Here is a 17,651-nt window from a genome sequence, read left to right on the forward strand (position 1 = left end):
ATAGATTGAAATGTATTAGGATAAAAGGAAGCCTTGTCCTTAAACTTTACCTTCAGGCATCCCAGCAGGCGATTGTAGAAAGTCTATTTTTACCACTATAGAAAAATTACATTCAGTCTCTTCTTGTGAGAAACTCCTCCACCTAACACTTCCCAAAAGTCAAATACTTTTTAGGTTATATCCATTCAACAATGTTCATGAGTTACAGTTGTCTTGTCCTAGCATACATACACAGCTTTAATCTCTGTAGGGGGTTAATAGCACAGAAAAAGAATTGGCAGCACAACATCCCCGCAGGCAAGCAGCACTGGAATGCCCAGCACCACGACATGGCCCAGCCTGCCCTGCTCTCACTAACAAAGTCACCTGAGTTAGCCCAATTGATGTGCCATCAATTCCTGACTGTGCCTGGTTACACTGGAGGCACGCAGAGGTTCAGAAGGAAACCCCAGCTTGCAGAAGTCTTGCCACAGCTCTGTAGGAAAAGAAGCCTCTTCAGATTTTAATTAGTTTAAAATCAACCCAGGAAGCAAGTTTGCCTCAGTTCAAGGGAGTTGCTTGCATCTGATGCTACACATCTGATGGTTAATGAAAGTGTTACATACCTTATCATAAGCCTTTTTTTCATTTGGAGATGCTCCTGCTTTACTTTAGGTAGAATATTCACATTTAGACTTGGTACTCTGTGTCACTTGGGACAGTACCTGAGGCTATGAAATCTTGTTGGTTTTTATCCCCATTGCTCTGAGGTGCCCACCTGAGGCAGCAGCAGGGACCATGCAGACATTACACCCCTGCCCTCTGCATGGGCCAGGAGCAGCTGCTTTCCTTCCCCTTTTAGCAGCACTGCCACACAACCACTTGGGCTTCTCCACATTCCAGCGTGCTATGGTGAAATAAGTTTTTTCAATTATAGGCTGTTAGGAGGCAGTGCAAGCACATACCACACCTGGAGTATAAATTTGCAAATAACAGTATTAATGATTTTAGGAAGTCATTGTATCTTTTTCAGAGCTCTGTGGTTATTTTTTTTATTATGGACATATGTAATAAAGGAAATTAAGTGACATTCTCTAGCACAGAACTGAACAAATTACCAGTTTATCATAAAGTTTGCAACCCTTCCTCAAAAAGATAATATGTGGGGATTTTTTTGATTGAATTACTTATATTAGTGCAGTATCCTAATGTGGATTTGATGAGCGACTTTATTCTTTTTCAAAGCACTATGTGCTGTAATTTGAATGTGGAGAGACATCACACAATTCATTGTGAATACTAATAACACATCCCTTCACTGTATAATGAAATTCAACATTCAATTTTGTTTCTATAACAATTCCACATTATGTAGGTATACACTGTGACTCATTAAAAATATTTATTTTATCACCCTGACAAACACAAATGAAGGGAAAACAATGTGGCTCACCTTTTAAGAGAAATGAGGTGAAATTGGATTTCACTTACAACTGTCATTATTGTTTATGTTCTTTTTCATTCTTCCTTTAAATGGTTCACATACATGCATAGGTCCTCTAAGCCAGGGAATCCTCTAACAAAAAACTTACCAAATCCAACAGAAATGAGTGCAGATTCTGTAGCAATAATAAAATGGGGGGAGGGGTGTATATATATATTAAGAACAGTGTTTCTGCATAACATCAGCAATTCTAATTGTGGTGTTTGACATTCAGTGTTAATCCATCAGCTCTAAAACTTATTAAAAATGGCAGTAGACGTATTAGTAGATCTGAAATTGTCAAAAATAATACTGATGTTGAGAATCAGAAATAAAATTACAGTTATTGTAGAAATACAATTTTTCATGAGATCCACGAGCACAGAATCAATAACACTCTGGAGTAGAATGAACAATGCCTACAAATGCAGACAGTCCCAAAAGCACAGCTGAGACATCCCTAACAAGAAAAGAATTTCTTCTCTCTTTTTAGTCCTTTTTATTTGTTGTCTGGCTTTGCACTTTCATTTCTCTATGGCATTAACCACAGAATTAGTAAAAAGATTTCTCTTTAAAAAAAAAATAATTAATAAAAAATTTTCTCTTTGAAAGAAAGGCCTGTGAGGCAAAGGAAAAGGTTCTGCCTTTGCCACCACTTGTCTGAGCACTAATTACTTCACCTCTCTGTCTGATCTCCCCCACCTGTACCTTTGTGGGCAGCTGAACATGGTTGTAAATCATTTGGAGATTTAGAACTTAAATGTAGTACAGAAAACATTACATAAACATGCGATATTACATAAACGTGGATTGAAAGTTTTTTTACAGCTGTAAGTGACCTGATTTTGCTATCCTTTTTCATAGCTACCACATTATATCCTATTCAAACTGGTGTGATAGCTTACAAAATAAGGGACTGCCAGAGCTGAGGAAGGCCCTGCCTTGGCTTGGAAAAGCTGTCTAATCTCAATGGTAACAAAGTAAAAGTTAGTCCAACTTTGGGAAATTAACAGTTTATCTAACAGCACTCAGCATTTCTCTCATTGGGGTGATCAGTAAAACATCAGCTCACTGTTTTGGTAATGCTCTAGTGAATAGACACATACCTTAGTGTAGGTATTTGATTAGACCATCTGTTCTAAGAACCTTACTTCTTTGGGAAGAAATAAAATGAAATTGAAGATAACCTTTTTTCTAACTACGTTTATGCATTTAATGAAAGTTATTTAACTATTGCTACTACTTAGGAATCCTCTTTAGCAATCTCAAAAGTCTCCCACAGAGGAAGAAGGAATCACCCCAGGAAAACTATTAAAGCTGACAGTGGTTTGTCACAGGCAACCATTAATGAATACCATGGAGGATTTGGTTTTCTTCTGCTCATTGTCTTGCCATAATTCAAAGTCAATATCCCACAGATTCTGCAGAATGACTGTGTAGCTGCACATCTAGGCAAGCAAATAGCATCTTTTAAGTTGGTGAAAATTACAAGTGAGAAATAAATTATAAGATCTTGTTTCTGAGGGTAAATACTTAAACAAGGATTCTGTCTTCACAAAGCTAGGTAAGGTTTGGGATTTCGTTTTGTTAGTTTCCCTTTTAACTAGTTCTTAGTACAGGAGTTGTGCATTTCTGTGTATGAAAACAGTTTTGCATAAACTTCCTGTCAATCAGAATAGCTTTCTAAAGTGCCTTTGGCTATCTCCACTAACAGAGTCTGCCAGTATTGAGAGTAAAACATAAAACCTACAATCACAATGACATAACATGATACACCTTCCATCACTCTGCTGTACTTCCCAGGTGTAGCATATTCTACAGTTCCACTTTCGGTAAAGAATAAAATTATCAGGTGAAGCAAGTTAAAAATATAAAGCATACTCACACAGACGTGCAAATACAGAGGAAATAAAATACTTCCAGCAGAAAAAGCAGACTTTTTCATACCTGAATTTAGATTGTTGAGATTGCAGCAGCAATACCTGCAGTGCAGACCAGGGTAAGCATTTGCAGGTGCTATGTTTACATCTGTCAGAAAAGAAATAATCTGAATTTGTTGTCCTAAATCCTGCTGCTCTTTGTAAGAATAAAATTGTAATGATGCCTTGCGGGGGATATATGTAGTGAAATTCATACTGTTGAGACAGAAATGGTTATGTCCAAGTTCAGACATGTACACCCCCTGAGTAGTCTTCTACAACATAAATGACACTTGCACATGCAAGTATCTATTTTTGTAAGTGACCTTTTAACAGATATGCATGAGTACAACAGCAGAGGCATAATTTAGCTCTTTGTTCACTATTTAGGGTGCATTTTCATGTTGCCCTTAAGCCACTCAATCTATCTGCACTGCTTCACTTCACTCCCAGCTGTTGCATCCCTTCTGGTAGTACCAGTACTCATCTGGCCAAGCAGTGCATCAGAACAGAGACCTGACTCAGTGGAAAACTTCAGACTGGGGAAAAAAGTACTTGTTTTTCAGACATATCCAACTCACCAATACAGCAGCATAATTTCTAGGCACAAAGGTGGGGCAGGTGAACAGGGAGAAGGCTGAGCAAGCAGCACATTGCTGCTTGAGCCTAATGCTCACTTGGGGCAGGACTGAGACCATGGCAAAGGTGCAATCCTTTAGGAAAGGGATCCACTGGAAGTTGCTGGACCAGAAAAGTAGCACAACAGCATTTCTTAAATTGTTTTCCAATTTTTTCATGCCCCCCTCCCTTCAAACTCAGAAGAATTATGTCTGTGCTATTTTAAAGAGTAGCCTTATTTTAATTAGTGCCAAATTACTTGCAGTGACTGGAAGCCCAGTCTGTTGGCCTGTTTTGCTATGCTGAGGGAGAGAGCAGCAGGTGAATGGCTGGGAGCCCTTGGGGCCTGTCTGCATACACATGAACCCACCCTTAGCACTGAGGCCTCAGAAACACCCCTTTGAAATTACATGATATGCTTTGTAACCATAATTTGAGCTTCACTGAATCTGAAAATTCTCAGTTTATTAAACACTAATTTTAAAGCATATTACTTATCATGTTGATCAGTCAGCCAAACCTCACATATAAATTGAGCTATTGTATGAACTACACAGAGAAGTGCTGAAGTTGTTTTTACATAATCCTAGAGGGACATTAGCATTTCAGACTTCTACTATCTAGTTTGAACTTGCACATAAGCCAGTAGTAGAGAGGTTAAGGGGATGCTATTTTAAAAAAAAAAATCTTTATATTATTTGCTTTATAGTAATTCTAATAATGCAGACTTTTCTTACTACTCTATACTTAAACACAGTAGAAATAGACAAAAAAGCTTTGCTTGTTTAGAATAGTTTGTTGTTTTGCACTTTATGTTTTTGTATGTGCTTATGTAAAACACTTTTCAAGTTTAAATCAAATTCAGCAGTTCTTCCCTAAATATTTGGACACTGTAGAATAGCTATGTGCTATAAAAAAGCTATGACAGTCTGCTTTGGTGGACAGATAGTTAATAAAGTGATTTTAATGAGCTACATAGCATTTTAGAAAGCTTCTGTATTGAAAAATATCACAGCCAAGAGAAAAAAAGAATAAGGAGCTTTGTACATCTTTCACAATAAGTAAATAATGCATTCAGCATTATCATTAAGCTACTTAAGTGGCAATTCAACAGCAGAGAGTTTTCATCCAGATCTGTTACAGACAGAAGATTTTTAAACTGCAGTATAAATCCATCCTGTTATATCCAACATCTTACCATAATAAGGTATAACTAACAACTTGATGAAAATTTTTCACTGTAATTCCTTTTAAACCATATACACAAAAATCACAGCTTTTTCTTTTAATGGAGAGATCCTGAGCCATGTAGTTTTCATTCAAGTCATTACAACACTGTACATTCATTTTCCATTAACTTCAGGATTTTTGTGTTTCTGTACTACTCACTTCTAACCTGCCATAGCATTTCATTCATACATGATTTTTTTGGGCTGTGGTAAATGTTCTACATAGAGCTGTCCAAGTAAGATGCATTTACTGAAATAAGCACAGGACAGGTTTGCACTCAACACTGTTGCAGCTCCTCAGTTAAACACCACATCAGTGCTCTGCTCATTTCATTTGATTTACACAAAAATCAGGAAGAAATTTGCATCCTGGCCAGGACTTGTGGCATCAGTACTTCACACAAGCTTCCAGAGTTATTACTCCAGAGCTGCCCACCAGGAGGACAAGGAAACCCTTACCACAGGAGTGGGGGCCATAGGGGCAGAGGATGGAGCTTTGTTAGGAGCCAGTTTGAAACCTAAAAACAAATCTTTGCAGAAGCAAAAGCCATTTATAACCCACCTGCCTCCAGCATTATTACAAGGCACATTTCTTCACTTTGCCTGTGGGCAATAAAAATACAGGACTAGTTACATTTACCGACTCTTTACTCACCAGCAAAGACCCTCCTGACACGCTCACACAGCACAGGCACCAGCCCAGCACAGCTCACAGCAGCCACTGTGCCCTGCATGGAGGGGTGGAAGCCCCCCCAGATTGCAGTGCTTCACCTCCCTCACACCAGGACTCTTCCAGAAATTTTTGCTAGCACACAATTCCCACCCTCCCATGATTTGGTATCTCACAATCTGATTTCATACTCAGCTAGTACGAAGAGCTCCACTCTGCATACCTCTAAGGCAGGCTGAGGAGCTTTACATTCCTGCTTTGGCCATCCCCTCACTCCCTGCATATCCCTCAGCAAGTGCCAGGGGAAGATGTGCCATCAGAGCCACCTCAGCACCACCCACACAGCCAGAGCACAGCTGGGAGACACTGACATCCCAGGTGCAGTGAGTGGATAAACCAGGGTCATCACAGGAACCCCTCAGGAGGAGAGGCAGATCCAGAACTACAGCACAAGCCTAAGGTGAAAAAAAAGCCAAATAGAGAGCTCAGCCTGAGCTTAAATAGGGTCTGGTCTGGGGCCCAGGTGGGGCTGGTCAGGGACATTAAGGCTTGCAGGGGTCTCCCATGCTATCAAAACCTGTTTCTCAGACTTTTTGGTATGCACAGTTTTCTTTTTTTTGGACCAAAACACTGAACACAATCATTTATAACTACAAAGGCACAAAAAAACCCAACAAAATAATTGTTTTAGTGTTTCCAGCACCCTGGTTTCTCCTGTCCCCACCAGGATATTTTAATTTCTCAGATTTTGATGCTCACATTCCCTCCATGATAACATCTGTTCATGATAATGGACCAACTTTCCTCTGCGCTGGCTTTTCCTTGCTCAGGAATAGCACCTTTCAGCTGTAGTGTTTTAGACATATTTCTACCTTCTCAGTGGCCCCCATTCTAGCCCATAGGTAGTCCAAAATAATCAGAAAGTGAGCAAGATGAGAGCTGTATCAGAGCACAAAACCTAATGCAGAGACACTGTTGTTACTGGCAGCTAAGCTATTTCCAGTTGAGGACACCCCCTGTATGTCCTGCACAACTTCTTTGCCAGAGCTCCAGCAGGGCAGCAGGATGGCTGGAAAATGGGCTCAGACAAAAATGCACTGGTGTGAGCTGAGCAGGGTGCTGGAGATGGATACCCTCTGCTGCCTTGTCCCAGGAGTGCTCTCATGGATGAGCTGCCTTAGCCAGGACAAGCACCACTGTTCTGAGAGAAGGGGATATTACACCCCCTGGGATTTCAGTTTCTTACATCCAGGTATACATCTGGTATAAAGGAAAACTCAGATTTTCTTGGAACATTTGCTGTATTGCTCAGCCAGAGCTCAGCACAGTAGGGTCCCAGCATCAGGCGTGTCATGACACTGCAAAAGCTGTAAATAGGAAAGTGATTATGTTGCCAGATACCTGCTGATGCAAGAGGAAAACACCAATATTGAGCTTCTGAAATAACAAAACCACACTGGGATCAGTGCCAAGATCTGCCATAAGGTTATGCCAGAATGATCAATTGGCCAAAGTTACATCAGCAAGGTTGCCAAGTGAGAGGCAGTTTCAGCAGCAGAAGGATACCAGTGAGGAAAAGAAGGATTTTCACTCCCCAGAAGTGGGTAGAAATATTTCAGAGGAAGCAAAACTCCATTTGCCTCATACAGTAAACTGAAAATAATTTTCAAAAAGTAACTAAAGTTACTAAAAATAGAGAATGTTCTGCTAGGAATTAAATGCCTTTGGCAAATGCACCAATGCATTTGGTGCTACAAATATTAAAATGCTTTTCTATGCAATATTTTCAATCCATAGCATTGAAAAGAGGCAGTAATCTGAGAACTCTGTATGCCAGGAATACCTTCACGTGGTCTACCAAAAGGCTTTGCAAGAAAGAGTACAATATAATCAGGGATTACCGAGTTCATCATACAAAAGCATTTCTCTCTAATTCTGAATCTATATGTAAATTTAGTATAGGATTCCATACCTTATGGAGGTACTGTCATGAAGAATAATTAGCTAGGTGCCACACAGCAAAGTGTCATATTTTTAGGGTCTTAAATATCTTTTCAAAATCTGAATTACAAGGGCCTTCTTACACCAAGTTGGTCGCAGGATCAGGACCATAATCTACAATGTACTTTCAAGCTTAAAAGTGCATGAAGTTGTTAAGCATTATTGTCTATTTTTGGCCAGTCACATCCTCCCTGGTTTAATCTCTTTAAGTCTCCCCAGAAGGTATTGATTTAAACATGCTTTTATTTTGTTTTTTGCTCATTTTGAAGAATGTACATTGTTCAGCCTGCAGCTCAGAGTTCAAAGTGCCAGTCTGGGCATCCAGATGTCCTCACTTGGGAGCTCTTGAAAGAGCATCAAATCTTCCACTCAGATTTTAGCACTTTTTCTTTCTTAACTTAAATCACTTTAACTTAAAATGCTGTCACTGCAGTGATGAAAGGCTGTTGATGGTAAAATGTTCTTGTCTACAGCCATTCCTGTCATCATCACGGCAATAATTCTGCAGACATTGACCAAGATGTTCTCAAACCAGCTAATGGATGTAGTGGCTTTGATAACATCAATTATCATGCACCAGATCCTGGAGCTTGCCAATCCTTCTCCTCACTGACTGTTTGCCCTTAGCAGAACAACACCTCATAAGTAGTATCTCACAGTTAATGGCTCCATAATCTGGCTCTGTCATGGTAAACAAGTAATTCCTGGTTAGAAACCACATGCAAAATGTAAGCATTAGGACAATTGCTGCTGTTAGCTATTACTGTCTAATTAATCACCTCCAATGTACAACATGCACCAGGTGAATTAATTGTAATGATCTTTTGAAAAGGAAAAGAGAAATACTCTATTATTTCCAAAAGTGTGACTTGAATGTAGTAATTTACCACACAGCCGCACTCCAGACATAAGTGAGGCTGTATTTATTTCTTGTCTTGTGCACCTGATCTAATTACCTCGTGGCAGTGGTATAAAAATCAGTTGCAGTGACTCACTTCTTGAAAATTTATTTTGGTTCTTCTTAAAATCTTGGCCAGCTTGACCTCAGCAGCCTGCACCGGTTTGAAAATGCAAGTTGTAATCCTCTGTAGGGATTTAGCCAGGTGTCCATTACAGCATGTAATCTGTGATACATCTTCCAGTATTCACACTCCAGCTCTTCTGTCTTTGTTCCTGAGTGAGAAAGTCCATGAGGTCTTAATGTGGACAGGGAACACACTGAAAGAAGCAACATCTTCAATCGAGCCTTGAGGCTGTGGGTGCCGCTGAGGAGCTGTACAGGTGAGAGACCAGAGGCTTCACCTGAGCAGCAGCGCTCAAACTTCAGCCTTTCAACAGCAGCTGCAGCACTGCTGCTGCTCTCCTGCTGGCATTCACAGGTCACACTACTGCTAGATCTCTGTTTTTGACCTCAGTCCTCACCCTAGGGTCACTGTGCTGTTCCTGGAGAGGCTTTTGGGAGCACACATTGCTGCCCAGGGGGAGCAGGGCCAGCCCCAGCACCATCCCAGCCAGGGACACCTGCAGGGCACCTCCAACACCACTGTAAAAGTTCAAGCTGGCTGGCACAAAGAGACACTGCTGTGTGCTAAAACAGACTGAACCCAGCTGCTGGGACCAGTCAGCCCTGCTCAGGAGCTTCTCAGGTAACTCTGCTTTTTCCAGCCAGGGCTGAATGGGATTATGTGGTACAGCCACACGTCCTCACTGTGCCTGCAAATCAGGTACCTCCTCCTAAAGCCAACACTTAGACTGTGTCAGTACTTTCAGTAATAGTTTCAATTCCATGAGCAGCCAAAAACAAAATAAATAGCAGCTTAATTTGCCTGCCTGCAAGGAGCTATCTAATATCAATCTCCCATTACTGTACAGGAAAACAGCAGGTTTCTTTTAGGTGGTCGTGGTTGTGGTGTTGGGAAAGACTCAGCTACCTTTTATGCTAATTGGCAGTAAAGTGTTTAGAAGTATTTATCAGTATTTAATTATTTAAAACTCTCCTAATGGCTTAAATATCATTTTGAAAAGTTATAAATATTTTCCACCTTGTCCTACTGAAGAGCTGCTTCTTGGAAGGCTTAAATGAAGATCTATTTACGGCTGCCTGCTAGGCACAAAATTACTTAGAGATGCTAATGCTCTGGTCCTTCAGATGGCCCCAACACAGACTGAGCTTAGTTTTCACAAATTGGGCAAAGTTTGTCTTTGTTATATTCATTTTACAGAGACAAAAGTCTTAAAGAGGATTATTGTAGAGATCAAGGCATTAAAATATGTAACTAATCCCAGTTAAATTAATTGCTTTCATAATAACATGTACTGAGGGACATTTGTGTAGAGTAAGACCCTTTTAGACTGTTTTGGTAATGTAAGTATGACTTACCATGCAAATTATATTTAAGATTAATTAGAAGCAGTTGAAAGCCAAGTTGCTAGTAGAGAAAATGGGAACCTGATTCCAAGCTTCTGAAGCAATAATTATGTTAAATATTTCAAAATTACATCAGCAATTGCCATTTCAGTAGACAGAGGGGAATTTATATAAACTCATCATTTCTCTCCCCCTGTTAGAATTCAGGACATTTATTTTATTGGCTTATAATCAGCTTAGTTTTGTTTTTTTTGTCCTAATTTTCCTTTTCAAGCACTTGAACTCCACACAGGTTATTTTGGTGTCATCAAATCATTCACATCTTAAAAGAGAATTCTGTGCCATAAATTTAAAAGAATAATTCTGTTTATTGGTGAGGATATACCCGAAGCTTTATTAGGCTTTTCATTTTTAGTGATGTCCTTACCTCGGTGTTTCAGTGGCAGGTTGTGGCACTGCTGATAAGAGTTTCAGGTGCAGGACAGGACAGCACTGTGATTCTTACCTACTTCTCACAATACTCTGCCAATAAGGGAATAGTCTCATCTTTCCCTAAAAAGCTCTGTGCACAGAGTTGCAGGCTGCATTTCAGCTGCAAGCTAGGGCTACCAGCAATCAGTGTCATACTGTATTCACATTCGTTGTGGGGTGTTTTTGGAGCCCCTCTCACAGTTATTCTCTGATTCTGTTAGCACCCCAGCTTTTGTTAAAAAACAAAAGATAGAAGGCAAAGGGAGTAAAATAAATCAACTAATATAAAGAAAGAAACACTACATCCCATACAACCTGGTTTAGCTGCTGGAAATCATAAAACATGCTTCCTCCAGCATCCAGGGACTAAGGGATCAGAGTGGCTTCAGTTTTTAACACAAAGAGTCACAGCAGACCCAGCGGCTGCTTGTGGAGCAGGAAACTAAAGCCACCCCTCTGCAGTGCTTAAAGCACTGTCTGGCTACACAGGAGCATTTATTTGTTGGGATTTGGTACCTGTGACTGCCCAGTGTGGTTGTTCCTGCCAAAGCAAGAGCAGAAGCATAAAGCATATAGGTTAGAGGTACACAGATAAGTGACCAGGTTTTTCTGGGCAGCCTCAGACAGGTGTGATTTATGCAATCTGTGCATCTTCTGATAAACTGATATTTACATATAGCCAGAGGATCTGGAACCTTACACATTTCACAATATGTATATTTCCCCTGAGGAAAATAGGCCTGTGTAAGTTAGCAAATTCTGGCATTTGTATCTGATATATTAAATGGAACTTAAATATTAAAAAATTCTGTGTTTTCTCTCTTCTGCTTGAAACTTACTTTTAATTTTCACTGTTTTATTCAAAAGGAAGGCATAGAAATAGCATCCATGAGCTTGAAATCAGAGCTATAACAGATTATAGACAATATTTTGCAGAATATTTCCAGTTACAGCTGCATGCTTTGAAGCTGTCAGTGTAACAAGCAGCATGCTGGTTCTCAACTAACCCTTTTTGTTGTGTTGTAGTTTTTTTTATTCCTGACTTCCAGTCCCAGTGAATCGTTGTCAGTTTTAACATTCAGCTGTAGTAACAAGAAAGACAGAGAAAGAAAATAGTATTTTCTAGCCCAGGTAAGAGGAGGTTGCCAGTGGGGAGGTCGAAGTGAGTGCAGAAGTTCTTTTTCTTGTGTTTCATGGGAGTATATCAAGGAGCAGAGCAGTGGCCAGGGTGGAAACTCATGTTTGAAACCTGTTTTCCACACTGGATAGCATTGAGTCCCTTCATTGCCCTCAGGCTTTGAGACAGAGAGAAGTATAACTGCAATTATAAGAAAATAAAAGGTTGATCAGCATGCCAGGGCTCGTTCTCTTCTCAGGGCAGGTGCAGGAGCTCTGATTAATGACAATAAGAGCTACATTAATGACCTCATCGAGCTCTGCTAGGTATAGGTATGTGCATATTTTTCCCCAGCAGTGCTGACTATCAGTGAATAGAGGCTTCTTCCACAACCTGAGTGTCAGACAGAGGGAAGGATACAGAACAGCAGTTCCTCTCTGGAACAAACATAGAATGAACAAGTAGCAAAATACTAATGTACTGTTGAAAGCTGAAATTAGATATATGTGATTCAGTGCAGCCTACAGGGTCTGATATCTTGTACAACTGCAGCAAGATATCCCCAATATGCAGACAAAATAGCCTTTGTGAAGAAGCAGAAGACTGTAGTGTGAAAGTTAATGCATCAAAAGGCCAGAAAAAGAATAACTCACTTTCACCTTGCTTCAGAGGACAAGCAGCAGTAAAAGCTGTGCACTGTAGGCAAGCCTTTTTTTGTTGCTGTTTTTAACTCAACCCTCAGTTCAGAGCTCCAGCCACCTCGGCAGTGTTCCAGCTGGAGCCACTGACATCTCCCACCTAATCAAGTGCTGGATTATCTTGTCCTGATAAATTGAACCTGGTGCCTCATGAAAAGTCTTTTCTGAAGTACTTTGGTACCCTGTAATAAGATGGCAGATACCTGAATCAAGTCCCAGAGCTGACAGAGCACTGTTTTTCTAATGGCTTTTGGTAGCAAGTGTAAATGTTTTAAGGCAAGGCAGTGTTGAGCTGGGAACACAAGTTAAACATGATAAATTTCCCACCTGGGTGAAAGGAAACTTGAAAGTGTACAGAATACGGGCTCATACTGAGTACACACAGGCTGCACTGCTAAGGAAATACACTTGCCCTACAAATTAGTTCTTTTTTGGGCAGAGCTCTGAGGAACATGCTTGTTTCAAAAAGAAATTCGCTTTGGCTGCTGCATCTTTCTAAGAAGAGTTGGAGTTATTGAGCTATTAGAGACTTGCATACTGTTCTTGATCTTCTGTGACTCAATCCCTGGTCCAAGTTGTTCATTATAAGCTTTTACTTTTCTTTAACATATACTAAGAAAAATGTTTATAATACAGAAACAAGGGTTTTCTCTATGTTGTGTTTGTACATTTACTTTAAGAGGTAAAATAGCCAGGATGAATCTCATTAAGATAAAGTTATCACTTGCATATTAAATTTTATACTAAAATTTATTTCTTCATTTCCATCCTGGAGAAAAGCAGTCCTCAGTCAAAAAACATCTTATGTGTCACACTCACCTGTGTGGTGCCCCTTGTAACACTGGTTTGCTCTTTTCCAGGGGAATCCCTACATGTGCAATAATGAATGTGATGCGAGTACCCAAGAACTGGCTCATCCTCCAGAGCTGATGTTTGATCTGGAAGGAAGACATCCCTCCACATTTTGGCAGTCCACAACTTGGAAGGACTATCCGAAGCCTCTTCATGTTAATATTACACTCTCCTGGAACAAAACCATTGAGCTCACAGATAACATAGTTATCACCTTTGAATCTGGCCGTCCAGACCAAATGATCCTGGAGAAATCACTCGACTATGGACGAACGTGGCAGCCCTATCAATACTATGCCACGGACTGCTTAGATGCTTTTCACATGGATCCAAAATCAGTGAGGGATTTATCACAGCACACAGTCCTAGAAATCATTTGCACAGAGGAATACTCTACTGGGTACATGACAAATAGTAAAATAATCCACTTCGAAATCAAAGATAGATTTGCTTTTTTTGCTGGACCTCGACTTCATAACATGGCTTCTCTTTATGGTCAGCTCGACACCACCAAGAAGTTAAGAGATTTCTTTACCATCACAGATCTGAGGATAAGACTGCTTAGGCCAGCAACTGGTGAAATATATGTAGATGAGCAACATCTGGCACGCTACTTTTATGCAATTTCAGACATAAGGGTATATGGAAGGTAAGAGAATATATAACTTTAGAAACAGACATATGTGTTTGATTTGAGAAGGTACTCAAAACTGCTTATTTCCCCAAACAAGATATTTTCTGCCAATGTTCATTGGAAATCTGGCTCAGCTGAAGGGCATTGCTGTCATACCTGAAGTTTCTGACTCCGTGGCACAAGGTCTGGGTGTTCACTGGCATTCACCTTGGATCTTGAGCCCCGGGTCTCACAGGCAGGATGGCACTGGTTCATGTGTTGGCTCAGGAATTCACCCTAGCTGTGGGACACTTTCTTCTCTTATGTAGTTGGAGTCTGATCCAGTGGCACTAACTGAAAATAGAGATTTTGTTTTATTGTTTGACCTTTCCAGGCCTCTAATGTGAGCTGTGATTGATACAGCAGCCCTTGCACAAACCCTTCCCACTAGGTCTGGCTGTGAACAAGAAAAACAGCAGAGATTAGAGGCCATTCCTTGTATTTTAATTAGCTCTGAAATGCAGAGAAGCTGAATTAAAATGGAAAAAACCCAGCAGTGTTTTAGATAGACTGATTTGAATATAACAAAGATGATTATTCAGCTGGGTTCAAGACAAATGCTTCCCTCTAGGGCAAGCAGTGACTGGTATCAAGTGCTGTAGTCCCAGAAATAATAACTGCAGTGACATTCCTATCAGGAAATTTTATTCCCAACTCAAACTAGCAATTGACTGATGCCCTGGAGCAGGAGGGTGATCCCTTTGTATGGGTCTTGGATGCCAAGTTGTTCAGAAGAAATAAGTGGGATCACCTCCATTAGCAATTCACTCACCATCTAATATTTCTTCCCTCTCTGTTTCTCCTAGACAGGATTTAAGACTTCTTGTTTAAAAAACTTTTTTTCTTTACGAGAATCTAAGTATCAAAACAAACAGAAAAGCTAATCTATCTTGAAAGGCCAGGGACTTTGCAGACTCAGAACTGAGTGAAAAAAAATAGCAACAGTGATTATATAAAACAGTGCTGGCTATATTTTTATTATTCCTGTTATAAAATCAAAGTCATCAAAATATATTTCTTAGGACTGGAGATTTAATATGCAGTTACAGTCTTCTGTGTCCACACCAACTATATATCCATACATACAGAATTATTAGTCCAACATTTGAAAATTTAAAATAAATGTTGCTGTTTTAAGAATTCTTCTTGCAATGCTCATTAGTTACATTTTAAATTATTTTTCAGAAGTCTCTTGGGACGACTAAGTGGATCATGAACAGCTTAAGATATTGTTTGAAATACTTTGGTACAATTAGCCTCACTATAAAAAATAACACCTATTTAATGTGTATATTTTCTCCACTGGGCTCCACATAGGTTAGCTCTACTAAGGCATCATATCAAAGCTCAGGATTTGTAAGTCCTTAGGCTTTAAGGAAAGACTCTTCCCCTGTCTGAAAACCCATTTGGAGCTTAGTCTGACTTCAATTACATTATCATTACTTTATCAAAGAAAGCATCTGAGGGATTAAAAAAGAGTGCATTGCATGCAAATTAGAAACAGAAACATTCTGAGCACATCTGGGGCTCACCAATCTTGTGAAAAATTATCTATAGAAATGCAGCATGACTGTACAGAGAGCTTATCTGATGCTGATGCTTGTTGTCTAAATGCTGCAGTAATTGGACACGTGCTTTAAAAGAAGTATCTGATGTGTAATAGTACCTCACTAGATTAGATTCATGTGAATTCTTATCACTTTTCTCCTAATGAGAAGAACAGCTCTTTTGGGATTTGGTGCCATTTCCTTCAATATCTTGTGAGCCTTCCTTGTTAAAGTCTTTAGGGCTTGCTTGCTGCTGAGTAGCTGTGGGGCTGCAATACACAGCCCCTGGCTGTTTAGTTGCACCAGTTGTAACTTGCAATACATCCACTGTTACCTGGTTTTAGGTACTTTTTGTCTCTTCCAGAAACCCTATGGCCTCTCCCCACCTGAGTCTCCCAATCAACATTCCCAGCCTGTGCCCTGGCATGCCCTGAGCATGGGAGCCAGCGGAGGGAAGCAAGGGTTACCACGGTAGTTGTGCCACTGTTTCCAGTTCAGCTGAGCTTTCCAGCTCTTGTTCCTTAATTTAGAATGTTAACTGGAAATTGTTACAAAATTATTTTCTTTTGCTAACAAGATTCATATTCTGGGCTTTGCGACCCAGCTATTTATATAAATTTGGTAAAACTAGACTAGATTATTCCATGAAGATGGAATACAAAGAGAGGTTACCAAGGAGCTTGACATGTAGGGGATGAGGGATGCTGGCAGACACACTTTAAAACTAGTCCTTTATCTGCAAAACATAACCTGTAGGTCAAGTATAGTTAAAATCACCAAAGCTCACAATAGCATATGTCTAAAGGCAGCATAAAATGTAATTTGTTTCACACTGTGTTCTGAGCATCAATGACAGTGAAAAGCATCTATCTTAAAGCCACAATGTTAAATATACAGAATACTGTGGTGGTTGATACTTCACAATGAATTACAGGTAGGAGATTTGTCCACTTAATATAGGTTTGTTTTGTTGTTGTTTTGCATTTTGGTGTGAAATAAGCCTGATGTATGTTGCATTAGAGATGAAAACTTGTGTAGTCTCAATGAATGCCTTTCCTCCTCTATTACCACCTGTTTATTCTTCAATTTACCACTTCCATTTTGTATTTATTAAGGTGATGAAAAAAAGGAAACATGGCTGTTAGCAATTTCAGCAACCCTATTGTGCTCCCATTATTCAAGAAACCTAATAATCCACATGGACTAATTCTGACTTACTGATGGTCTGCTTCACTAAATCAGGGCGATTTTTTCCAGTGAATAATGGACAATGCAGTGTGCCAGTACCTTAATTAAAGAGAGCCTCTCTTTTTCTTGATCTTATTTTAATTTACAGGGTAATACTACAATAATATCACTAATGGAAGGTACATTAAAGGGCATAAAGTAGCATTAACTGTATTAAATTATGGCACTTGTGTTAATTAACTGCTGAAGCAAGATGGTCCTAACAGCTAGAAAGGTCGGCTAATGCATAAATAAAGTCTTCTGGGATAGGAAGCTAAGAAAGAGCAGACATTTTCCTCTCGTCTGGCCTTGCTGCAGAGGATCAGAGGGTGCTCCTGTGCTGCAGCCCCAGGAAGGTTTCTTTCACTGTGCTGCCTGCAGAGGTGGCCTGACCTGTCTGCAGGCTCTGCCTGTCTTCAGTTCCTTTTGAAGGACAGTCCTGTCAGTAAGCTGTGAGGTACGGCTCCCAGTTTTAAACTTATTTTTGTAGGAGAAGTTCACGAAAATGCTGATAATAATTCCTTTGAAGTCAAGCTAAAGGTTCCTAGGAGATTTTGCATCAGACTGCTGAAGGTTTAACCATGTTAATTTTAAAGTATTTTTCGCTCTGTTATATTGTCAGTGACATGTACATTTATACACTGCAAATTAACTGTAATTCGGGATGCTTGTAAAAGCCACGGTCCCAGTGGGTAACAGAATGACTGGCTGGGTAAAACAAAGGCTCTTATTGCTTTTGAATGATTAGGTTTTGATCTAAGAGCCACCAGTTTCTTTCTGACACCAGAATATCCAGTCT

General features: G+C 39.9%; 1 protein-coding gene across 13 annotated transcripts in view; it reads left to right on the forward strand.

The window, feature by feature from the left end:
• NTNG1 (netrin G1) overlaps positions 1-17,651 on the forward strand; it is a 155,172-nt gene that overhangs the window by 50,327 nt on the left and 87,194 nt on the right. For all 13 annotated transcript variants that reach the window (XM_014885354.2, XM_088170082.1, XM_088170080.1 and 10 more), the window contains one exon: positions 13,414-14,054. In XM_014885354.2, coding sequence (XP_014740840.2) covers positions 13,414-14,054 — 641 coding nt within the window. The remainder of the gene's footprint in view (positions 1-13,413; positions 14,055-17,651) is intronic.

Source organism: Sturnus vulgaris, chromosome 9, assembly GCF_052056855.1.
Source record: "Sturnus vulgaris isolate bStuVul1 chromosome 9, bStuVul1.hap1, whole genome shotgun sequence".
Classification (NCBI taxonomy): domain Eukaryota; kingdom Metazoa; phylum Chordata; class Aves; order Passeriformes; family Sturnidae; genus Sturnus; species Sturnus vulgaris.